Raw genomic sequence first — 26,386 nt, 5'->3', positions numbered from 1 at the left:
ATATAACTACTAATAATAGAAATAAAAATAACTATAATAAGCCCATATGATCCCGCTTAAATGCCTTCAGATTGCCATGAGTGCGACTTTTGCAACCAGTTCACAGTAGCGCTTCTTCACTGCACGTTCGGTCATAAAAAGTTTAAATTGTGTGCTCAGAATAAGTTTAAACCTTGTGCCTTGTGATTATTAACCAATTTTTATGCTGAATGGTCGGCTCAAACTCAATTGCGAAACACCGTGAGTCTGTTAATGTGTGACTTAAATGGAACTCATTAATAACCAGTATCACGTAATAACCTGGGTTAGAATAGAAGGCTTGTCCAACGAGCTGCGTCACCAGGTAATGTAAACGATCGGTAGCGAAGCTCCCCTCACGGCCAATGAGAGAGAGTCTCGCGATATTTCAGGCGAATTTGAGGTTTCAGAGCGTAGATCGCACAGGCAGGGATTCTTGTGAGCACTCAATGAACGGAGGCTGAAGTTGTGTAAAAGACATGCATTTATTCCTATAACTAACATAAGACAGACATTACACCTAACAAACAATAAACACGAAATAACGGAGTGGACACAAACAATGTAATCATGAAAATGCAATGACCAGATTTAAAATGAGTAACCTTAAAAGGGAAAATACTGTTCTGCAAAGCAAGCAATTTGTGGAAATACTGTCCTAAAGTAATATAGCAGGTGAATAGGAGTTTAGGTTGTTATAAATGAAAGGAAGTTTGTTTACTTGGTTGCAGAGTGGGGGGGGGGGGGTCTTGGCAGTTGGTTGCGGAGGCTGATGAGCTGATGGGTGATGGCACTCAGGGAGGCGCGGTGTTTGCAGCGGTTGTTGGAGTGGAGCCCCTCTGATTCCCTCTCCTGGTGAAGCTTGGGCTTGGTTGCAGTTCTCTGTCCAGCTGGGTCTTCACTGATAGGCTTCAGGAGGGCTTCTTGTGGGCTTCTCTTCTCTTGGGCTGATGTTCTCTGCCTCTCTTCGTGCTGATGGTCTTTTGTTTTCTCCTCCCTTCTGTTTCTCCTCTCCTGGCTTTGTTCTGAGGTGCCAGGTTTTATAGTGTAAAGTTCGTGAATAGGAGTGACCAGGAATTCGACTCCTGGACCAATGGCTGACCATCCATTTGGCGGGCTTTCGGAAGGGGGTCTGTATCAGTCCTTTTGAGATTTATGACCAGAGTGATTTCCCTTGTATTGATGATTTTCGTTAGGCTGGTGTAACTTTTGATATATTCACTTTCGTGGTAACCACTGACCAGATTTGGAAACTGGAGTGATTTTCCATCGGTTTGATACCAAACATGCCATAGCAGCCTAGCGGTTCACACCTCATACCATCTGTAATGATTAATTAATGATTACTTATATTATGTCGTTATGTTATATTACTCACACCTTATTTTATGCCTCACAATCTATATAATTGTAAATATACTGTGTAGCTGCTGGCGCGTTCCAAACTAAATCTCATTGTACTTACAATGTCAATAAAAACATCCATCCATCCATCTAGGCAGGCCAGTGTCGCCTCCATCCTTCCTGAAGTCAGTGATTCCTTTGTCTTTGTGCTGTTTAGTGCCAAATTGTTTGCTGAACTCCAACCTATCAGTTTCTGGACCTCATCTCTGTAAGCTGACTCATAAGAACCAAAGAGATTTACAAATGAGAGGAGGCCATTCGGCCCATCAAGCTCCTTTGAGGAGAACTTAGCTAATAGCTCAAAAATCTTATCTAGCTCTGATTTAAAAGAACCCAGGGTTTTAGCTTGTGTTACAATAACAGGAAGACTATTCCATACTCTAACTACACGCTGTGTACAGAAATGCTTCATCAAATTCGTTTTAAAATGTTCTCCAGCTAATTTCCACTTATGGCCACGAGTTCTGGTATTTAAACTAACATTGAAATAGCCATTTGGCTGAACAGCATCCAGACCTGTTAGAATCTTAAACACCTGGATTATGTCCCCCCTTAGTCTCCTTTGCTCGAGGCTAAACAGATTCAGCTCAGCTAACCTCTCCTCATTAGACATTCCTCTAAGACCAGGAATCATTCTCGTTGCCCTACGTTGCACCTTTTCCAAGGCAGCAATGTCCTTCTTAAGGTATGGTAACCAAACCCGCACACAATATTCTAGGTGGGGTCTTACCAAGGAATTATATTATCGTAGCATCACTTGCCTTGTCTTAAACTCCACACACCTAGAGATGCAATGTGCCTTCTCGCGTGGTGTTCCTGCAGAGGGAGTCTGTGAGTGCTGGAGATTGGGGGAGGGGGCAGTGTGGCTATGTCTGCTCTGTGTTCCTCCAGACGAGCAAAGAAGCTGTTTAGCTCCTTTGCTAAAAGGGCGTTGCTGTTAACAGTGACGGTGTTGTTGCCTTTGAAGTTTGTAATGTGTTGTATTCCCTGCCACACCCACTGTGGGTTGTTGTATGTGAAGTAGACCTCTATTTTCTGTTTCTCTGCCTGCCTGGCAACCTTGATGCCCCTATTCAGGTTAGCTCTGGCTGCACTCTGTGTTCTTGACTGCGCTGTCTTGTCCTGTAGTATTGTATTGTTGCTCTTGTGTTTATCTTGCACTTTCTCCCTCTGTTTGTGCTCCTTTCACTCTGTATAGTTCTATCTTGCCCGCACTTGTGTCATCTTGTGTTGTTTCTGTTTTTCTTCTTTGTCTTGCACCGTGGTCCAGGAGGAACAATGTTTCCTTTCACTGTGTACTGTGTATATTGCTGAAATAACAATAAACCCACTTGACCACCTGCCTCGATTCATCCTGAAGAGTTTTCCAATGTTGTTCAAAGGTCTGTTTGTTTCGGGTGAAGGACACGCCCCTGGACGTGCTGGATAAGGGGACCACAGATCAGTGTCCTCAGTCCTGCTTCTCCCTTCAAAGCTGAGAGGAAGATGACCCGCCTGCTGGTTCTGGTTTTGGCTTATGGAGCTCTGCTTATCTCCACAGAGGCCCAGCAAGATTACCACAGTCTCCCTGCACTCTACAAGACGGCCATTAAACTCGCAGTCGAAAATGCTCATCAAGGAACCCGTCAGCACATGAATTTCTATAACATCCAGGGCCGTCCGAAGGTAACTGCTGAGAAAGTGTTTACAAAAGTGTGAAACTTTCATCATCTGCAAGCTGAACTAATGAGAATCACATTGATTTTGATGTTTTAATTTCAATGCATATGATGCTTAATGTCTCTTCACAATGAAAGTGATGGTTGTATATCTCAGCCCTGGTCAATTTTACCTTCTCACAGTTTCTCTCTGAATCTGCTGCAGTCAAGTCTGTGACAGTTTGCCATTTTTTGGGTGATTATTGTTTGTTATATTGCCTTTAAAACAGTTGTAGGCAATTTTGTATATAACGTGTTTATGTGATTTAGATCAGCAGTGAATACATTGACATTGAGATTCTCTTGAGAGCAACAAAATGTCCAAAGTCAACTGCAACAGACCATCGGGCTGACTGTATTTTCATGGACAAGAGGGTAAGTAAAGAGTCACTGTGACTGTGAGCATTGGACATATCAGTTAGCAAATTAATTTAGGTTCATGTTAACTTTTTTGATGCCCTGCGGAGGAAAGTTAGCCAACAATAAAGTAACAAATAGATAGGTGGCCTCAAACAGCCAGTTCCATCACCTTATTCTCAAATTTTAGTAGGTTTACAGGCTTAAAGGCTGGATTACCAGGCATTTGAAATCAGCCTTAAATGGCAGTGTGGTGTTTTGTGGTGAAAGGGCAATTAAATCTGGTCAGAGCAGGGTAGATGCGCAGTGTGAATTACCCTTTAAATTTACCTCTTTAAATAGTGAACTACAGGACCACTTAGCTTGATCGGAGGACAGTATTTTAATACAGAGCAGTGTTCAGTTAAACGGGATTTGTTGTTCATACTTTTAGATGAACTTGCTTTGTATAATATAGCCTTAAGGTGACCCTGCTTTGGAAGCTCTTTCCTCTAAAATTGTTCTGTGTCATTAAACCCTGCAGTCCAGCAGCTCTGCCTTAAATCTTTAGATATATCTTTACTACACCTTCTCTCACTGTATTTATTGCCCACCACTCTTTAAATACTGTTTTTGTGTGTCTGTGTGTTTTTGCAGCCATTCATTAACTGTAGAGTTTGCAGCAGACGGTCTGGTAATAATCTTACACATCCATCAATTGACTGTGTACCAAACAAGAAAGTGGATGAAGTAAGTGTAGAGAGTCTTAGCATTATGGAAATGTAACAGGTGTGTGAATTGTGTCTAAACATGTGGTTAAACTTTGATTGTGTTTGTACATGCAAAAATTTGATCAGAGTACTGTTTATTAATGACAAGGTTACTTTTAATCTGAACAACAGTGGCAGCACCAGGGAAAAGCTTGGGGGGGGGGCTCTAGCTCCTCCTCCAATGACCATAGTACCCCCACAGCACCCCCAAAATATTGGTTTCATTTTTTCTTTAACTATCTGTAAAATCTGTATATTGTGTAAGACATTTTTGCGGTTTTTATAGCATACTTGTAGTGTATTTTTTCTTCAAAGTACACATAGAGGCTCTGTGAGCTAGACGTTAGAATTTCATATTTTATCATATTTTATCCATGCTGTAGCTTATCGTGCTGTGTGCTTCTATACAGCATCTACATAAGCTGAAAAGCTAAAGCACCCGCTCTAAATAATCTCACTCCCCTATAGCACCTGTAGCATTAAGTCACTGGCGCTGCCACTGCTGAATAAACGACTCCAATCTGACTAAACCGCTTAACTTTTCCTCCCCATGTTACATTTCAGGACAAACGACGTAATATGTGTCCTTCTGATAAACCTCCTCTCAGATCTAAAACTGCCTTGGCTTCCAAGGACACTAAAGAAGCTGAAGGAGACTGTCTGGGCTGTTTCTGATGGCTGATGGTCCTGCAATGTGGACCAGAGGAGGAAACTGGAAGGGAAAATGCTTTGCTTTATATCATGCCCACCCAAAGCCCCCAGTGAGTAAGCCATAGGCGCCGATAGCATGGAAAAACTCCCAAGAAGGAAGAAACCTTGGGAGGGACCAAACTCAAAGGGGGAGCCCATCCTCCTGGGGCCGGCAAAGTGTAGGTGCAGGATCACAAAAAACTTAACGAGAGAATTCGACTGTCCCTCACAAAAACTGTAAAGTTTTAGTGGCTAAATTGCTTTTTCTATGCCTTTTCAAACAGGAGGAGATTTGTTTGGCTATATGTAGAAATTTTCTATACAATTTAGACAGCACAGAATCATTAACCTACTTTAATGAATTTATTTATACAACCACATATTTCACACATTTTGACATCAGTCATGCAGTGAAGATACAGTCTCTTTATTTCTTGACGCCAACCCTCCCCATTAATCCGGGCTTGGGACCGACACCTAGTTGAGCTGGCTTGCTCCCTTAAGTGGCTGGGTTAGGCTAAACTATGTACATATTTATAAAGACTACAATAAATTTATAAAGACCTCCCTAAATATGTAGTCTAACAAAACGCAGTTTAAAGAAGGTAGCCTACCTGGTAAACAAAGAAATTAAAAGGCCCACAGCATATAATCGGGCTATATTCCAAGCAGTTTTTAAGAACGTAACCTACATGGCGAAATTGAATTACTTTCTGGACCAACAAACGCAACCAGGCATGAACATTATGCACCTTCCTAGTCTTGATGTAAGTCGTCCTACAGATGAGGACGTTAGGCAGCCTTTAGATCCGACCCATCATGCACTGCAGTTTTTTGCAAATTCCTCAGACGGAAATTAAATACCTCTTCTATTACCTTATATTACCTTATATTCATGTAATAAATATACAAATATCAATTAGTTGGAAATCAGCCAGACAGACGTAATTACTACAAATGGTTTCCACTGTATTTGTGACTCTGAGTGCCGCAGGCTTGGATGCAGTGCCGCACCATTTTGTAAGGCATGCACTGGCCAATCATGTAGCACTTCTCTCAGAAATATTAATGAGACATCACCTACCACCCTGCAAAAAAGAAATTTGCCGCTTGTCCCCCTGCACATGAGCCAACTTGGCTGCGTCAACCAGCGGAGCTCCGGAGCCTCTGGAGAAACACGCGGCAAAAAAGGCTCGCATGCGGTCTTCCAAAGTTTGGGAATACTTCAGTCATGACACCTTTTCTGCGCCTCTACTGTAGCTGGCGTTAATGATGCTGTTTCAGCCATTTTATATTTTCTGTTTACTTATTCTGTCATGTAAGACTGAGACAAATTATCGTTTACGACAATTCTTACACACTGTAGCCTGACTTGCTGACTTAAGTAAGTTTAACTATAAGCTACCTTTGCTAGTGTTTGTGAATAACATGTTTCTCTAGTTATGAAATTATTCCATGTTTTAGCATCTGTTTCAACATTAAAGTCAAATTGGTATACTGAAATATATAAAAACTATTGAACTATTAACTTAAGTCTAACATAGAAAATCCTACTGAATCTCTTAAGATTTTCCTTTTTTGTTAATGCACTAATGTTTAAGAAGTGTCTTAATAAATTGAATTTCAGATTTGTGTGTGGGTGGGAGTGGGTGAATTGTATTAAATTCATACATTCATTCTTTTGGCTCAGACATTACTGACCTAAAACAAATTGAGGCATTGGGTAAGTGCTTAAATTAGCTACTAAATGGCAAAAAATATTCTAAATATCACATTTTCCATTCTTCGGTATAATTTTAACGAATCACCTATGCTGCCAAACATTAACGCATAGATTGTCACAACACTCTATGTTTTAGTTCTTCTTTATGTGTATAGGACGGTGTGATGGTTCTGGTGGTGGGTGTGGCCGACGCTGCTCGCGATGTTTGGCTATGCTGCAGTCCCAGGGACCAAGTTGGAACACATTTCCACCTTCAAGCTTAGGTGGAAAAACGGCACCGAGACCCAGCAGCAGGACAACTTCACTTGTCCAGACAACCAGCCCTGCTTCATCATTGAAGTAAGCCCTGTGAACAGGAGCGAGATGTACTTCTGCAGTGGATGTTATAGCGGAAAGAACATCCCCATCCTCACGTCTGCCGGAGTGCCCCCTCAAGTGGGTGTGTGACTTAACTCGATGGATGAATTGGACAGAATGTACTGTTACTAGAGGTCGACCGATATGGGTTTTTCAATAGCCGATGCCGATATTTAGGAGTCAGGGTCAGGCGATGGCCGATATATGCTGCTGATTTTTTTTGGCCGATAATTGGACGTTTTCCCCTCTATTTGCATGGTAAAATATCACACTAATAATAACAAACGATACACAAAATTTCTCAATTTAGCATTTATTGAATACTCAACTTGGAAACAATAACACATTTATAAACAATAAAAATAGCAGCATCAGAATCTCTGTTAGTGCACAATATAGCAGCAAACTCCTCATGTTTGACGGAAGGAAATTTGTAAACAATACAAAAAGGAATAAGCATGTTATCTTCAGTTGTAATCCCACTTCCAGTCCCTGAGTCTTACTCACCACACTCATACTTCACAGCAATCAGACAGCAGTTAATTAACCAGAAGAGAAAAATGCAAAAACACAACAGAACTTGTAAATAATAACAAACTAATAGACAATAAAAATAGCAGCATCAGAATCTCTATTAGTGCCAAATATAGCAGCAAACTCCTCATGTCTGACGGAAGGAAAATTTGTAAATACACAAAGGAATGAGCACATCTTCAGTTTTAATCCCATTTCCAGTCCCTGAGTCTTCCTCATCCCACAAGCAGGCAAGGCATGTCACCCCGGTTGTGTGACACTTATTTTATATAATAAAATAAGTGCCCCCTGCGGCCCCAGAGCCCGAGCAGCCGTCTCCGCTGCCTGCAGCTACCGCGCCCACGTCCGAGGCGCTTTCCCTGCCTGCAGCTCCCGGGCAGGCGCCCCCTCTGCAGCCTGCAGCTCCAGTCCCTGGCCCCACTCCAGTCCCTTCTCCCCCTGTGACTCTGGTACCCTCACCCCGACGAGCCCGACCCCGGCCACGGGTCCTTATGTCTGTGTCCCATAAGGGGAGAGGACACAGACGCACGGCTGGGGTCCCACCCGCCCAGCCCCCTGGCTCGCCCTCCCTCGCCGGCGCTAGGGCTTGGTCGGCGCCTGCGGGTCCTGGCCCTCCGGGTCGGCTGTCGTCTGCGGGTCCCCCTCCGCGGCCTCGTCGCCCTGCCTCGGTCCCTCCTCCGGCGTCTTATCGGTTGCCTGCGGGCCCCCCGACGGCGGCTCCTCATTCGCCTGCTGGTCCTCCCGCTCTGGCGTGTCGGAGGACGTCGCCGTCTGCTGCGGCTCCCCCTCTCTCCTTGCCCTCGCCAGGGTCCCTTCCAGCTCCTTCGTCCCCTTCCCTGGTCTCCCCTCCGACTCCCTCCTTCGTCCCTGCGTCTGTCCCTCACCCCATCTCCTCGGCCCCTCCGGCTCCGGCCTCCCGGCCGCCTGCAGCCCTTCCGGCTGCCTCCCGTCGCCCGCTGGGTCTCCCTCGGGCTCCTCTTGGTTCCCCCTCCTTCTCTCCCTGGCCTCCCGTCTTTGTCCCTCCTGCCTCTGCTCCCCCTCGCTTTGTTCCTCCTGTCTCTGTCCCTCCTCTCTTTGTCCCTCGTCCCTCTGGCTTCTGCTCCTCTTTCCCCGATGTTCCCTTCGTTCACTCCCGGTCCTTTTGTCCTGCCTGTTCCCTCCGTGTCCCCCTTTCTGATCTGTTTCTCTGCCTTTCCTGTCTTATGTCAAGTCTTGTCCTGGCTCCTTCCCCTGTGCCAGTTCTGTCTGTCCGTTCTGTTCCCTGTCCCTCATTAATGAGGTTTTATATAGATATACATATATGCCCGGCTTGTCCGCTCCTCGTGTGTGCCACGCCCCCTGATTACCCACGTGTGCTTCCCTGATCGTCTCCTGCTTTGCCCGATTACTTTGATTAGTCATGACCTATTTTAAGTCCTGGTCTTACCTGTTTGCCCTGTCCGTCATTGTAGTTTGTCAATGCCTGCGTTCCGTCCTGCTCTACCCGCTCCGTTTCCCCGATTAAAGACCCGTTTTCACAAACACAAAAAATTGGTTCAGATAGGCGACGGACAATCTGATTGGCTCAGATAGGCGACGGACAATCTGATTGGCTCAGATAGGCGACGGACAATCTGATTGGCTCAGATAGGCGACGGACAATCTGATTGGCTCAGATAGGCGACGGACAATCTGATTGGCTCAGATAGGCGACGGACAATCTGATTGGCTCAGATAGGCGACGGACAATCTGATTGGCTCAGATAGGCGACGGACAATCTGATTGGCTCAGATAGGCGACGGACAATCTGATTGGCTCAGATAGGCGACGGACAATCTGATTGGCTCAGATAGGCGACGGACAATCTGATTGGCTCAGATAGGCGACGGACAATCTGATTGGCTCAGATTGTCCGTCGCCTATCTGAACCAATCAGATTGTCCGTCGCCTATCTGAACCAATCAGATTGTCCGTCGCCTATCTGAACCAATCAGATTGTCCGTCGCCTATCTGAACCAATCAGATTGTCCGTCGCCTATCTGAACCAATCAGATTGTCCGTCGCCTATCTGAGCCAATCAGATTGTCCGTCGCCTATCTGAGCCAATCAGATTGTCCGTCGCCTATCTGAGCCAATCAGATTGTCCGTCGCCTATCTGAGCCAATCAGATTGTCCGTCGCCTATCTGAGCCAATCAGATTGTCCGTCGCCTATCTGAGCCAATCAGATTGTCCGTCGCCTATCTGAGCCAATCAGATTGTCCGTCGCCTATCTGAGCCAATCAGATTGTCCGTCGCCTATCTGAGCCAATCAGATTGTCCGTCGCCTATCTGAGCCAATCAGATTGTCCGTCGCCTATCTGAGCCAATCAGATTGTCCGTCGCCTATCTGAGCCAATCAGATTGTCCGTCGCCTATCTGAGCCAATCAGATTGTCCGTCGCCTATCTGAGCCAATCAGATTGTCCGTCGCCTATCTGAGCCAATCAGATTGTCCGTCGCCTATCTGAGCCAATCAGATTGTCCGTCGCCTATCTGAGCCAATCAGATTGTCCGTCGCCTATCTGAGCCAATCAGATTGTCCGTCGCCTATCTGAGCCAATCAGATTGTCCGTCGCCTATCTGAGCCAATCAGATTGTCCGTCGCCTATCTGAGCCAATCAGATTGTCCGTCGCCTATCTGAGCCAATCAGATTGTCCGTCGCCTATCTGAGCCAATCAGATTGTCCGTCGCCTATCTGAGCCAATCAGATTGTCCGTCGCCTATCTGAGCCAATCAGATTGTCCGTCGCCTATCTGAGCCAATCAGATTGTCCGTCGCCTATCTGAGCCAATCAGATTGTCCGTCGCCTATCTGAGCCAATCAGATTGTCCGTCGCCTATCTGAGCCAATCAGATTGTCCGTCGCCTATCTGAGCCAATCAGATTGTCCGTCGCCTATCTGAGCCAATCAGATTGTCCGTCGCCTATCTGAGCCAATCAGATTGTCCGTCGCCTATCTGAGCCAATCAGATTGTCCGTCGCCTATCTGAGCCAATCAGATTGTCCGTCGCCTATCTGAGCCAATCAGATTGTCCGTCGCCTATCTGAGCCAATCAGATTGTCCGTCGCCTATCTGAGCCAATCAGATTGTCCGTCGCCTATCTGAGCCAATCAGATTGTCCGTCGCCTATCTGAGCCAATCAGATTGTCCGTCGCCAATCTGAGCCAATCAGATTGTCCGTCGCCAATCTGAGCCAATCAGATTGTCCGTCGCCAATCTGAGCCAATCAGATTGTCCGTCGCCAATCTGAGCCAATCAGATTGTCCGTCGCCAATCTGAGCCAATCAGATTGTCCGTCGCCTATCTGAGCCAATCAGATTGTCCGTCGCCTATCTGAGCCAATCAGATTGTCCGTCGCCTATCTGAGCCAATCAGATTGTCCGTCGCCTATCTGAGCCAATCAGATTGTCCGTCGCCTATCTGAGCCAATCAGATTGTCCGTCGCCTATCTGAGCCAATCAGATTGTCCGTCGCCTATCTGAGCCAATCAGATTGTCCGTCGCCTATCTGAGCCAGATTGTCCGTCGCCTATCTGAGCCAATCAGATTGTCCGTCGCCTATCTGAGCCAATCAGATTGTCCGTCGCCTATCTGAGCCAATCAGATTGTCCGTCGCCTATCTGAGCCAATCAGATTGTCCGTCGCCTATCTGAGCCAATCAGATTGTCCGTCGCCTATCTGAGCCAATCAGATTGTCCGTCGCCTATCTGAGCCAATCAGATTGTCCGTCGCCTATCTGAACCAATCAGATTGTCCGTCGCCTATCTGAACCAATCAGATTGTCCGTCGCCTATCTGAACCAATCAGATTGTCCGTCGCCTATCTGAACCAATCAGATTGTCCGTCGCCTATCTGAACCAATCAGATTGTCCGTCGCCTATCTGAACCAATCAGATTGTCCGTCGCCTATCTGAACCAATCAGATTGTCCGTCGCCTATCTGAACCAATCAGATTGTCCGTCGCCTATCTGAACCAATCAGATTGTCCGTCGCCTATCTGAACCAATCAGATCGTCCGTCGTCTATCTGAACCAATCAGATTGTTTTTCTTACACAAAAAATTATTCCGTTTTCAAAACACTTTTGTGCAAGAAATGCTCCCATGAGCCTGTGTTTAGTGCCTACAGAGGTCTTCTTTTTGCCACTGGTACAGGAGAGTACGGGTCCCACCTTGCCACAGCCAGGCACCTCCACGCTATCGACGGGCCGCGGAATCTCGATGGAGCGCACGTTGCCGTACTTGCAACACTCCTCCCGGATGTCCTCCAGGATCTCCTCGTAGTCCTCGTCGTCCACCAGCTCCTCGGGCATGACCATGTTGAGGAGGCACAGCACCTCCGTGGGCATGCCGGAGCTCTGCAGCCGCTGCAGCCCTGGAACCTGCAGCGTCACCGGCGTCTCGATGATGGCCGTCTGTCCCGGGGGGCGACAAGAGTGTCAGATACCCCCTGATCGTCCAATCGTCTCGAGTAACAGCGAGAAATTTACATGGACCCAAATAAACCCAAGAAATAGGGGCATTAAGCTTCCTGGGAGGCACCCAGGAACCAAGTTGGGTTTAGGACATCAGAAAGGCGGCAGCCGAGGGCAAATACTCACAGCGTTGGCATTCTTAGCCCCCACGCTTGCCCGCTGGACGATGAGCTTCTTGTCTCCGAGCTGCATGCCATTGAGTCCAGCCACGGCCTGCGGGATGCATCCCACACAAGCGTCAGCAATTCCATCCGGAAGCCCCGAGTCACCCCAGACCTTCCAGCTGCTGCCCCACCTCACGCACCTGGTCAGTGGCACTGATGTCCACGTATTCACAGAAAGCATAACCCTTAGACAGTGACGTGGCACTGTCCTTCACAAGGTTGAAGGCCTTAAGAGGTCCGAACGACGTCAAGAGTTCCTTCACCTGGGCAAGAGGAGGAGACGCGGGGGGGCGATTAGCCCGACAGTCCAGGCACGGCGCCTCGCTAGAAATGCTAATCTTAACTGTGGGAGAAGCAGCATGTTAAACTTTGCAAAACGACATGAGGAAACAGTGAAGACATCAGGAAAATGGCTTTATGACAAGTGGCTCGACATTACGGTGCAACACTAGAGCTCAAAGCCCCCTGTGCCCTTTCTGCATGACTTACTTACTGGGAGCGTACAAAAGTAACTATTTTGATTCTTGTCAATGAATGATAACACAGATTCCCCCCCCCCATCCTACAGCATATACAACACAACTGAATTCCTAATCAAGTTCTCTGATAATTCCAACTACGAATTTTGAAATATGGACCGAGTTGCATCTGATTTTAAGGGCCACAATAATTAAGCTAGATGGTATATAAAAAAAAAAACTAAATAAAAACAGCTAATTATATGTTAAGTGTTCCATGTATACAATGTGGAGGGGGGGGGGCGACTCGGCAGAACACAAACCCAGCCGAATCACTGACTTCCTGTTCTTAAAACCAAGAACCACATTGGTGCAGTTAATTAGAGGGACAAAGCCTACAGGAGATAAACTCACAGGTAAAGCTAAGAGCCGCCACAGGGTCCTGCTAAAGGGGCCACGGCTTGAAGCCAAACAGGACGAAATAGCTCTGCTAACATCATTCCTCACTTATTCTACAGGAATCTACTGTAAAGCCGCATTAACCACTGACTTCAGAAAGGAGTCACCTGGGACACTGGCAGCCACAAGAGGGCGCTACCTCCTACCTTCTCTTAGGGGCAAAAAAAAAAAAAAATCAAATTTATACCCTGTGATCAGCATAATAAGTCTCTCCCCAGCCTTCAACCCCCAAAAAAAGGACCCCATATGCTTAAGAGCACTCCAGGACAGAGCCCCCCCACAGGGGCAGGCCGTCGACAGGGAGGATATCCGTGCGAGGGACGGAATGTCTTACTTGCCTTGTGTTACATGTTGGCATGGCAGCAGTAGGTCAGTACTACTGAACAAATTATGAGCGAAGACTTAACGATCTTACAGGCCCCTAGCTGGGGACAAAGTGGGGAACAAAAATGAAAGAGCTGTAAGTATCAAAGCGGTAGCAGGGACTGCAAAAAAAATGTAAACACCAGGATACAAGCAGCGGTTTCCATTTCACCTGTCTATGGCACATTTACTGGCTTTGACGTGAAATACATTAACAGTTCTGCTGGATTCAAACTCTCTCCCCCCAGTGCTGCTTTGGTACAGCCTTCCTCTTGACTTGGATTACATGTGACTCACACTGGATAAGAAAGATTACGATGACAATCCGAAAAGGAGGAAAAAAATCAAAGAAAAACAAACTGACTGCACTTCTCACTTACCTTTCACTGAAACCGCGATCACTATCTTGTGGGCTGAGTCTTGCCATTTTTAACAGTTTAGGCTAAAGTGAGTGGGACACTGGAGCTCAAAATGTTACAATGCAGGGGTGGACGCAAAACGTTTTGCGATTAACTTTTGCAAAATAAATAGGTAAACTATTAAATGCCTGTATGGATTATGTCTATAATGGGCCGATTTCAGTGGGGTGGCGATATAGGAAGAAAAAAAAAAAATCATAAAAGATGCTAATGAGAAGTAGAAAATGTCTAAAATGTGACCCTTTCAACACTTTCAGAGTAAGACGACCTCATCTGTGCATGTTGTTATGGTAATATTATCCATCACTGACGTCATAACAGAATAGGGCATGGGGCACGATGTGAAAACTCCAGTGAAGCTGATAATCGTTCACCGGGAAAAAGGTCCGAAGTATTTTCTGCCTTTCGAGCGACACAGCAATGTAGGGAACGATTCTTCCGCAGCTCCCCATCGCTGTTAACGGGATGTGAAGTCATCGTTCTCAGTGTGCGGACATGGACGTGAGACACGGCACGTCTGCGAATACTGAAGCGTTTGGGGACTTGGTCGATCTCCCCCACATTTCAAGCACAGTCTATGGTAGTGTTTCCCAGCCCAGTCCTCGGGGGTACCCCCCCGGTCAGTCCACGTTTTTGCTTCCTCTCAGCACACCTGTACCAGGTATTCGGTGTTCCTGATTGGCTGGGAGCTAGGAGGGAGCGAAAATGTGGACAGTCGGCGGTTCCCCGAGGACTGGGATTGGGCAAACACAGGTGTACGGCAATGTGGAGGTATTCGTCAGTTAGGTGACGCGCAGATGACTCGATTTTAAATTTTCATGCAGCAAAACGACGCGGCTGATTCATCCGACTAACACTCAGCAATTAACCCGATATACAAATATTCCAGGGTACCCAGCAACAGGCAGCACAGGGACTGGCTACGTGACTGGTTTGGCAAGCCGCCAGCTGTAAGGCACGTTTCCCAAAGCCTTTGTTGCTAATAAGGTTATTTGCTAACAACATTAGATAACAACTGAATGGTTCCAACTATGCAAGTCGATAACATGAGGTTTTGGGAAACGTACCTTTTACATTAGCGGGGTCTCAATATCTTCATAATTTACAGCTGGATAAACAATGAGCGTAATGTAACTGTCAACTCATTACCTACATGTCTAATAAATGTTTAATAAATCCCATGAATATCTTTAAAAAAAAAAAAAAAAAACCTCAAATGTGCGGCTATTTTCAGCAGCTAGCTTTAAACATGATGCTGACATTTGACCCCCCAGTATCTTGTAATGAATTTTAAGCGGTGAGGTAACTTTGACAGGCTTTCTTTTCCTACTAATCAGTTACACAGAGACGAGTGTTTATTTTATGTATGTATGTGCGTGCGCGTGCGTGCGTGCGTGCGTGTGCGTGTGTGTGCATGCCTGCTTGAGTTCCACGTGCAGCAGTGGGACAGAAACACAGGAGGGTTGTGGGTCGGCTCCCCGGCGACAGAGACTGAGGGCGGGGTACCTGATCGTCACTGAGATAGTTGGGCAGGCCTCCGACAAAGAGCTTGTGTGGCGAGTCTGGAACCACGGTGGAGACGACCCCTGCAGACAGAGCGGCACGGCGCCCAAAGCCGGCCGATCACAGCAAACCGTCAACATGCCGGATAATGACCACGAGCAAACGGCGCGAGTGAAATAAGCCAACTTCAAATCAGTATGACGTCGTTATCTCCTATATAATATCAGATAAATGTAACTCCAGCAAAAAAATACCTAAATACTGGGGCAGTTTGACGACTGTTTTTTGTCTCTCCCATCTTGCTCTCCATGGGAGATGCTGACACATGCAGCACCAGTCAAAAGTATGGACACACCTGCTCTTAATGCATTTGTCTCTATTTTAGCTGTTATTCACCTTATAGTAAAAGGCCTTTGGGCATGGAAGTTATGCATATGAAGTACTGCAAAGACAAAATTTTTGTCTCTTCAAAATAGGAGCCATTGGCTTCGATGACAGCATTGCGGACTCAACCAGCTAACATATGTACCCACCTGGACCGTTTCTCCAACAGTCCTCGAGTTTCCACAAGTTCTGCGCGCAAGCTGGCTACCTTACTCTTACTCTCATCCAACTGATCCCAAACCAGCTCTATAGAGTTTAGGTTGGGGGGCTGTGGGGACCATCTCTTTCCTAGTTCACAAGGTAATAAGCTACTTGCATAACCTTCAAGGTGGGCTTTGGGTCATTATCTTGCTGAAAAACAAGTCATTTTCAGTAGGTGTGTCCAGAATTTTTAACTAGAATAGGAGCCAGCAACCCTAGAACAATTTGGGGGTTAGGGTCCTTGCTCAAGGGCCCAGTGGTGAAATCACTCTGCCAACCCTGCCAACCAGCAACCTTCTTTTCATGGGCAAACATCACAGAGCCACACAACACCCCTATGTTAACAGTAAGAAGTGAGTGACTGAGCTGTGTGTGTGTGTGTGTGGCTCAGCTGGTTAGGATGCCAGCGTTATCATCAGAAGATCACTGGTTCACATCACTGGTGATCACACCACTGGGCCGGCGAGTTTGCTCTAGGGACAGGCTGACCCTGATTTCTCAAAAAAAAAAAAAAAAAAAAACATTCTTCACTTTGGATAAAACTGTCTGCTAAATATTTACAACATTAAGTAAATAAAAGTGAAAGTCTCCCTCTTTATATGACAAGACATCCGCAGCTTGCGAAGGACAGTCAGTCCGTAACGAGTACAAAAAACTGGCCTTGCCGATCGGCTCTTCAAAGGTAAATAAAGATTAAGGTTATGACGGCGACAAGCAAAACGGACCTGGTACGTGGAAGGCGGGCTGCTCTGAGATGCCAGGCAGGGGGCGATAGTCGTGGGGCCGCCTGATTTTTAACGACTGACCCTGGAAAATGATGCCGTCGAAGGCCATTGCCTGCGTGGTCTCATCCACGGACCGAAACTAGGGCAGAACGAAGAACGTCGTTAATCAGGGAAGGCTGCGGTCTCCGCCTGGACACAGCAGCCATTAGGCAGGAAAGACTCTTACTTCAAGGAAGGCAAAGTTCTTGTCCTGGTTTATCTGAACAGCGAGGACGGGATTGGTGGGACCTTGACATAAGCCAGCCAATCGCATCTGGGTATTGAAGAAATCCGCCATGGCCTCCTAAAAAGACAGGCAGACACACTGAATGAAGACAGGCAGACGTCTGAAGACATCAAAACAGGCAAACGAGAAAAAAAATGACTGACAAGTCTAGTACATTTATCTATTTATTTTGCGGACACTTTCATCCAAAGCAACATACATTTCATTGAAGAAGCAGGACCAGACAGTTCCTAGAGCAAATAGTGCTTAAGGGCTGCGCTCGGGGGCCCAATGGTGAAATCACTCTGCTGCCCAAGGGATTTGAACCAACAACCTTCTTGTGACCGGCTCAGTGTCCTAACTCACTGAGCTACACATGACACCAGTATGCATGACAGAAGGCAACGCGGGACTTTGCCTGGACTCACCTCCGTCAGGCCGAAGGGGATGTTGCCGACATAAAGCCGCCTGGCCTGCCGGGTCATCTGGCTGCCGACCATCGGCACCTGGGTGGGCGTCACTGCCACGCCGCTGGTGGTGGATGTTGCCAGTAAAGCTATCGTGGGGATCTGCCCTGCAGCTGTGGGGAGGAGAAAGGGCTTCAAGACCCCAACCAGGGACGGCCAGAACATCCGGATCGTCGCCTTCATTTGCTTCTAACCCCTAGGTTTAAGCTCTCTTCACACTGTCTGAAATCATCCCAAGTGTTATTCCCTCTTTGACCAGCAGGGGGGAGGAGGGCACTCCAGAATAAATGCTTTCATTGCAACCAATATACCATAACCTTGCAATACTGAACTAGCACACATGGAAGCGTCGCATCCAAACCTTGCATTGCCTTGTACTGCATGGGGGTGATGTGCTCGAATCCCGGAGGGGGAACATCCCAGTACTTGTATGTCCTTTTCTTACGGCTTCTCCGAGGAGAGTAGCTGCCCAAACACAAAACAGAAGGTTGTTTTCCCCAAACAATACAGTGTAAACACTCAGAATCTGGCAAAAACAAACAGATGGCAGAATGTTTACATTTAACTTTGGATCGCAGGCAGTTTAAGGTCATGAGGGTGTGACCATGCGCCACTTTTTAGGCTGGCTTTGAGGTCCCATCGCTATGGCGGGGGCTACTTATAAACGCCAGTTAAAATTTAATATGGGTACAGTCCCCCTTCCCACCACGAAGAAACCAATTGGTTGATTGTGAAAGAAACTTGTTAAGAGGCCTCAAACCATGCTAGATATCAGCTTCAGTGCCTGTAACCGGGACCGTGAGGGGGGGTACCTGTGCTTCTTGTGCTCGCGTGAGCTGCTCCGTCGGTCACGACCCTTGCGGTCGCGGCTGCTGCTGCGCTTCTCGTGACTCCGCCCCCTGGAGTCCTTGCTCCAGCGGCGGTGCTTCTCGCCACGGCTCAGAGACCGGCTGCGGCTACGCTTCTTGTGTCGCTCCTTCTCCCGCTCTGGGGGACGACACCGTGGTACCAGTGAGACGGTGGGCGGAGCGACATGACTGCCCCCCTACCATCCATTTCGATAAATCCAAGATGTGTAACTCAGAGGGATTATGAATGTGTGTCCGGATGGTTGTGGGTTTGAAGCCCATGAGTCACAGAGTAATCATATTACCAACTTCCCTGGGGTGCTGGATGCTGACTGACCCAGCGCTATGCCTTAAAAGTCACTTACGGAGACCAAGATGTGGTACGGGGTCTAACTCCCCAGTTTCCTCACCAGAATGAAGCACCTCCATTCAATTCACATATTCAATCACACCCTCCTGAAACAAACACACCCATCTCTCAATGGCTAATAATTTCAAGGGCACAAGGACATCCCCTTGAATGTCAGTCTGTTGTGAAACAATAAAAACATAACCAGACTAATTAATGATATAGGAGCACAGTGGTGAGTACAGTTGCCTCACGCCTCCGAGTCTGGAGGCCTGAATTTTGCCTCTGCTCTCTGTATGGGGAATTTGCCTGGAATAGGCTCCAGGGGAGCCTGACTAAGATAACTGGTTGGACGATGGATGGGTAATTAATATCGTTTCAATCTGACAGACAGCACTTTATTAAACTAGCAATAAAATATCACCTTTCTATCCCAGCAGGTCCTTCATATAGAAGCTTAAATAAATCCCTGAAGGTGCAGTTTTCAGTGAAGCATTTAAACGCAGGTGCTGCTCGAGGAATCAGCTTCATGCATCAGTTATAACAGCGTTACGGTAATGCACCGCTGCAAAAGTACAGACACGGAGCGGCCAATGCATCTTACGTAAATCGGTAATAACCAATTACCGCAATCGCAGGCATAGTCAGAGCGCAGATATGAATGACTGGAACTGCTAGTTTATCAAACACGGCGGCACTTAGTGCTCGTCTAGCCGAATCAGGTCGTTTCGAATGACATTTTAGTGATTTAGTGATAAGGAGCTGATATGACAAGATTGCCATTTGATAGGTACATAAATCAATCCTACTTTCGACTCCGTTGTAACGCATGTTGTATATTTCAGTTGCGTTAGTATGGCTTAAGTTTATTCAGTTTACTGGATTCTCTGCACTTTAATGAAGTTATATGTGTATTGTTATATAACTGTACATCATTGTTAGTTACTGCTATCCGCTGTAAAGGTAGATACAGGTGCAAGACTTTGCAATAACGACCTAAAAGCAGTTGTTATGATTCCAGGGAACGCGGCTGATTTTTAGAGTCTATACATCATGAAGAAACGGCGATCGTGTGAGAAAGACTTATTCTGTACGGATGACAGGGCCAGCATTTCGGACCCAAGGGAAAGGCTATTGTGCATCGGAAAGAGACAAAATCATATCATTATATAGAAAACTCGTCGTAGTATTTAAAAACCAAGTAACTAACACTGTTATTAAGTGCGGACTTTAAATCAAGTGGTCGCGGTCGTTTTTATTTGCATAAAACTTTAAACGTGATCTTGAAAATATAACGCTTGCAACAAACATCCATGCATAGTGTGTTACTGCGAATGAAAATACGCGGGTCGCAATTTATGATCCAAGTGTATAATGGTAAATAATTAAATAAATAAAACCGCAGGCTTTCACATCGAGTGCACCCCAATAACGTTTCATTGAAATGTCCATGTTATGTACGCCGGGCACTGATGGATGCAGGCCTAGCGATCTCTATAACAATGCCAAGCAAAGAATGTCACTGATTTACCAAAGCGGTCAGTTTTCGGGGATCCTGCGGCAGCTGGGAGAAGAAGAATCGGGCAGGTTTCAGAATCGGCGAGCGCTCGGATAAAAGGCACCGATTTCCCAGCCGCGCTTTTCTTTTCGGAACCAGCAGAAGTGCCCTCCGCACCATCCTCGGCGCTAGGACACGCCGGCCACTTTATTACCCTAAAACAGGGAGCATACACCGATCTTCAAAGCCAAACTTACCTTGCCGATTTTCGCTTAACTGCTTCTCAAACTCATCGAAATCGGACATTTTTCAGTCCGTACTAAAGACGTATTGCAAAATAAGCAGAGGTCCAACAGTAGGCCTTTGAATGGGCTACAGGCTGCATTGGGTTCTGCTGCTTTTTCTTCCGAGTCGCCTGCCCCTCCTCCCCCGAAGTCATCGGCTCTTCCTCGGTTGTATCACACACAGGTTCGGAAACATTCGATGCGCATTACCGTCCCCTCCTGCACTGGAGGGTTAAGGACAACGTGATTATATCGAACCAAAATTGAAATGTGCAAGTTGACTTTCCTAGTTATACGTCTTCATTTTTATTCTGGGTTTAACAACCATGAGTTTATGACGTATTTTACATGATTAGTTGGCGACTGGACCTTATTGTTTATATCTCTTATTAAGGATCCATCCATCCATACATCAATTATCAAAACCACACACTTACAATCCGAGTCTAGTTTCATATGCTGCGCTGCTGAGCGACCCGCAGAATATTATGCATGAGTACAAGTCACAAGCCCCGTTTCCACTAACACGGGGCCGGTTCTAGCTTGGTGCCTTTTGAGACCGAGGCAAAAAGATGCAGACTCTCCCCGTCGGGGAATCGAACCCCGGTCTCCCGCGTGACAGGCGGGGATACTCACCACTATACTAACGAGGAGATGTACGCGCACTACTTTTACATCTTCAAGATAAACAGCGGATGACTACTAACATTTGCGAGTAATCAATGACTGAGCTTCATGTCATGACCATGGTGCTCAAGAGAAGAAAAAATACATAATGTACGTCCACTGATACCAGAACAACCATATAGCTTTATACTAAGACGATGATTAAACGGAAAATTCCTTTACAAAACACTGCCACAAAATCATAGTTTCGCAATATTACATCGTGCAACGGGACACAGTGTAAGTACGTGAAGTCGGTAATTAAATCAAGAAAAAAAAGTGAGAGGAAAAGAATACTTTTCTATTATCATATTTTTCTAACTGGCCAAACTGAGTCATATTTTGATTATACACACTAACAGAAAAACAGTGCAAATCTCCGGTAGTCCGTTTCACTTGCGCTCCGCTATGGGGCAGTAACAAGCAGAGCTTAAGTGTGGAAGGAAAAAAAAAACACAGGACAGCATCAATCCCAACTTCACAAACGCCGGAGATCGAGATGCTGTAAGCATGACAATTAACATCTTTATCCAAGGGAACAGCTGCAAGACACAGATGCCGCGCCTAACAAAGGTAGGATCGATTCCGAAGTTCAGGCATTTACAGACGCGGACTCTTCTGGAGTTGATTTTTTTCGGGAGATACGCATCAACTTCAAAAGTATGAACCGCATTATATCTATATCTGTTATGACGTTGTAGCTATTGATACTGATGCATCACAAAAATAATTTAAATGTTTTTTCATTCTGACATATGTTCGTTCGGACGAGGATTTTATTATATGAGATAAGTTTTAAATGAAAACTTTTTTTAATCTATATGATTAATTCTCGAATCTAAGCCAGACTTCACATAAATCATTCATTCATAAATATAATGGAACATACAACATCCAGGTATCCATGAAATTTATGATCAGGCTATACGTTTGTGATAACAACAAAACAACACAACATGTATATTTACAATATATGGGCCTATTGTTTAATATTGCCTCCAAATTATAGCCAGACAATAACGCAATAGGCCGACATCAAACTATTTTCATGTAAAACAAAAGTGCTGGCAGTTTGCTTGTGCTTACAGACCCCGCCTTGAGCCCATCCAGAAAGATCCCAAAAATAACCGACAAGCAAAGGTTGTAACAATCTGAGCATGTTTAGTTTAATGTAATCAGGAGCCGAATTAATAACGCGAATAAATGATCAAACCGAAAGTCTGTAGTCGGGAATATCCGATAACGTCTTTGACGTGCAGTTAAGATAGTCAGAGGAAAAATCTTGTAGTTTACTTATATATATGCCTAAATATATGAGTGTGTCTCTCCGGTGATTTAATGATGAATATAACGATTACATATCAAATCACACATTAAGCAATTATTATATTACTAGGTTGAACGTTTTCACTATGTCTGTCGTCACCTTGATTTCATGATTTTGACTATTCTTCTTATCCCAGATTGAACAAGTCATTGTGGCGATGCAAGATCCCGACATGGGGATAAAGATGAAGAATCAAAGACTGTTAATCACAGTGATTCCACATGCGATGACAGGTGCACGATACATATTTTACTTTTTAAAAATAATTTTTCGTGCCGCCCGGGTTGTCTTACACCCGGCCGTGCAGTGTCCCGGGGGCCGGGTCCTAATGGTCATTTAAGCCCTTCACAGGAAAGCCCATACATCGGCGGTCTTCGGGAATCCTGTGCATTAAGACTGTCATCGATCTCCTTGCGCTCATATTTATTTATGTAATTTATTTATCGAGTTCAGCGTTTTTGATTTATGACGGCTTAATGCATTTCTCGACTCTAACTAGATGCCTTCCTCGCTATGCCTTCCCAGGAAATGATATCGTGGAGTGGCTAATTCAGAAGTACTCCATCATGGAAGAAGGTAGGGCCGAGAAGTATGTAGGGAAGCGTTACCTGGTGCTCTTATGTGAGGTTAATCGATTGTTTTTTTCCCTTCGTGACGACGATGGCGCCCCTGCTGGCGAAAGACGTCATCAGGTTTTTTTTTTTTTGTAATAAAATAACAGAAATAAACGAGTCTTTTGAATAATAAATACAAATGAAGTAATAGAATTTGTCATCCATACAACAGATTAGCCTAGCTGCATTTATGTGTAAGCATATGCAATTCACGTGTCTGACAGAAGCATGTTCTGTTCCATTGATATTGCTGAGCCTGTGAATTAATAAATGTCAGAATTGAGCTTGTCCATAACATAGACACCCCATTCGCCTGAAGCTTTTGGGATTTTCTTCCCCTGGCGTCAATTTATCTGCTGAATTATTTATCTTTCTGCTGAGAGGCTATTAGTACAAATAATCTGTAGGCCAGTCCCGAGTCGCGCCGCTACGCATGCTGAGCTGTACGGTTTGATAGTCCCGATGCAAACTTCGCTGATAGCCAGAGGCAGTCAGTCATGCCTGGAGAAATATCGCTATCCGTCTCCCTCATTATGCACTTCTGCAAGACGCTGTTGTCCTGAATTCCCGGGCGATGCAGATGAGGTTTTAAATAGCAAGGGAGCAGATTTCCCTGATTTACAGCCCAGATTGGAAAAGAAGTCGGAATGGAAAGGAGGGGACTTTTAGGCAGTAGATGGCAGATGCATTAACAGACTTGAATGGGCAAAAAACCTGTTGCCCCGGTAAGCAGTTACCCCTCCCTGTAAACACTAGGCTTCCCCCTAGCAGCGCTGTTGCTGCGCCGGTCTGAAACCCCCGGGAGCGCCTGACTGCCAATGGCCGCGGAGGCAGCCGGAAAGTGGAAAGTCCCAATTACTCGTAATTAATTATAGTTCCGATGAGGAATGCACCATCCCCGCGGCTTATTCTGTGCACCATGTCAACGTTTTTTCCAGTTACTTGCTATACCGTAAAATAAAATATAATATGCCTACTCAGTTTCTAGTTATCGTGTGTTCTACTGTATTCCACTGACAAAAATTTAGAGAATTACTATGCCTAAATCTGGGCTACGAGTAGTGGATTTGTTTGAGCTTTGAGTAGTTTACGTGGAAATGAGTGACCACTTTGTGTGTTTTCAGAGGCACTTCATGTGGGGAATCTGATCGTGAAGCACGGCTACATTTACCCCCTAAAGGACCCCAGGACGCTCGTCCTGCGGCCCGACGAGACGCCGTATCGCTTCCAGGTAACCTAAAACCACGGTTTCTTCAGATGGAGGGCAGCGCGAGAGGGTGGTGGCCATGTGGGGGGGCACGCATATCGAAACTATTCGTTGGAGAGACTGCGGAATTACCGTGTAGGACAGTATTTCTCAATCTGGTCCGGGCTCCAGAGCTGAGAGGGTGCAAAAACGTAGACTGTCTGGTAGGGAGCTGGGAGGGAGCAAAAACGTGGATCATCTGTGTGTCGCCGAGGACCGGATTGGGAAACACTGATGTATGAGAACCAATGCCAGTTAAAGTAGCAAAATGCCTTCCACCCGCCTTGTCCCTGACATGTTAAATCACAAAGCACCTTTGTCACGCTGCTTCTGAATAGTTTCAAATGACAGCATCTCCTTTTTGCTAGACTCCGTACTTCTGGAGCTCTCAGCAGTGGCCAGCCTCCGAGCTAGATTACGGTGATTACCAATTATTAATCATGTGCTCGCCTATTACATCATTACTTCCCTTTACTAGAATAATAGAAAAACACAGTTTCTTGCCATGTCTTTCTTTTGCTCTTCTAAAGCGATTTATTTGACTAAGAAGAATATCAGAAAGCAAGGGCAGCTGATAGACTATGAAAAGGTAAGAGAAAATTTTTATTTATGTACATTTCAATGCTATTCTTATTCGCTGGTCTGAAGCATTGCTTGATGAGATCATGTGATAGCTGAATGCTCATGGGAGTTTTACTTACACAAAATATTATGAGGGTAGAAGGAAAAATGATTGGTTCAGAGAGATAACCAATTAGATTGTACATGAGGTGGATCCGAGCAACTAGAGGAGGCAGGAGCAACCAATCAGATGTCTTGGTCCTGCCTCCTCTGCAATCTGATTGGTTATCTATCCGAACCAATCATTTTCCTTCTGCCCTCAGAACATTTTTGTGTAAGAAAACCTCCCACCAATTATGCAACATAGTAGGATCGCACATAGACATCCACCAACTGTGTTGCGTCAGGGTCAACGCATTTTTGGTTCTCATCAGTAAGAGGGTTTGTGAATCCGACACTGCCAGCTGATATCCTGGGAGGGGTTCGGCCTGTGAGTCATAACGTGAACCCATGCAGCAACGCAGCCAGCCGTGCGACCTGGCAATGTCGCATTTAAACATCGTCTCCGCAGGACAGCTACAACATGTTGCACAAACGGATCAACCACACCTGGGACTTCGTGGTGATGCAGGCGAAGGAGCAGCTCAGGTAAACCCCACCCCAGCCCGGGAATACTGTCGCATCGAGCTATGAAATCAATTTCATAAATGCACACAAGGGGACAGATGAGAATGGATGAATAAATCTCGTATTAAGAGGATGATGATGTTACCTAAATTAAAAAGTAACATGGTGTGTGGTCATAATTTCCCTCCTATCTGTTAAATCAGACCTCAGCCTAAACACTAGAGTCGGAAATCCATTTCTAAGTGAAAAAGGAAACAGAAAAATGAAAACCCTACCTTGCAGTTCAGTGATTACCGCTATATGCTAATTACCCAGTATGCTTTCTGACTCTCCATCGACTGCTCTGCTCCTACCAGGGCAGCCAAACAGAGGCGCAAGGCGGACCGCATCATGCTGGAATGTCAGGAACAGGCCTACTGGCTCGTCAACAGACCGCCAGTAAGCACCTCCCCCGAAACCCCTGACTCCCTACATCTGCCCCGGCGAAAACCCAGTATGCTGTGATTAGAGTAAAGCACACACTGGGTAAACCTGAACTCAATGCACCTTGGCAGCTCGAATATCGCCTCAGGCTGGGGGCGATTCTAGGATTTTTTTGAGGTTGTGGGGCAGAGTGGTGGCTCTGGGCCTAGGGATCTGTGCAAGCAAGTGGAAGGTTGTTGGTTCAAATCCTGTGAATGCCCAGAGTGATTCTACTCCGTTGGGCCTTTCAGCAAGGGCCTTAACCTGCAATTGCTTTGTCCTGGGTATGACATTAATCTACATGCAGGCCTGTTAGGAGATCCTTCAACTTACAGGGGAAACTTGGCAGGATTGGCAGGAAGGCATAGGCAGGGTCCCATTCCCCCACAGAGAGCTGGGGGGTTGTGCAGTTCTCTCCCACGACAACGGGTTTGTTCAATGAAGGAAGGCAAAGGAAACATCTGTAAGGACATAT

The 26,386-nt window shown here is 45.9% G+C and overlaps 1 protein-coding gene, 1 non-coding gene and 1 pseudogene across 2 annotated transcripts; all 3 read right to left on the bottom strand.

Annotated features, from left to right (window-relative positions):
• The window catches only part of LOC125707666 (H(+)/Cl(-) exchange transporter 7-like), a 254,198-nt pseudogene that overhangs the window by 207,698 nt on the left and 20,114 nt on the right, over nt 1-26,386 (bottom strand).
• LOC125707668 (splicing factor U2AF 65 kDa subunit-like) lies at nt 11,554-20,539 on the bottom strand. The gene is made up of 10 exons (XM_048974952.1): nt 20,382-20,539; nt 18,242-18,416; nt 17,791-17,894; nt 17,391-17,542; nt 16,924-17,040; nt 16,698-16,836; nt 15,391-15,470; nt 12,326-12,448; nt 12,148-12,234; nt 11,554-11,961 (listed from the first exon to the last, which is right to left on the bottom strand). Exons 1-10 carry the CDS (start codon nt 20,428-20,430, stop codon nt 11,584-11,586), a joined length of 1,404 nt encoding a protein of 467 aa, XP_048830909.1. The 5' UTR covers nt 20,431-20,539; the 3' UTR covers nt 11,554-11,583.
• trnad-guc (transfer RNA aspartic acid (anticodon GUC)) lies at nt 20,990-21,061 on the bottom strand. Its single transcript has one exon. It is a non-coding gene; the product is annotated as a tRNA-Asp (tRNA).

This window comes from Brienomyrus brachyistius, chromosome 14 (genome assembly GCF_023856365.1).
Source record: "Brienomyrus brachyistius isolate T26 chromosome 14, BBRACH_0.4, whole genome shotgun sequence".
Taxonomy (NCBI): Eukaryota; Metazoa; Chordata; class Actinopteri; order Osteoglossiformes; family Mormyridae; genus Brienomyrus; species Brienomyrus brachyistius.
Note: the sequence above shows the minus strand (reverse complement) of the source record. Positions and strands in the feature narration are given on the sequence as shown.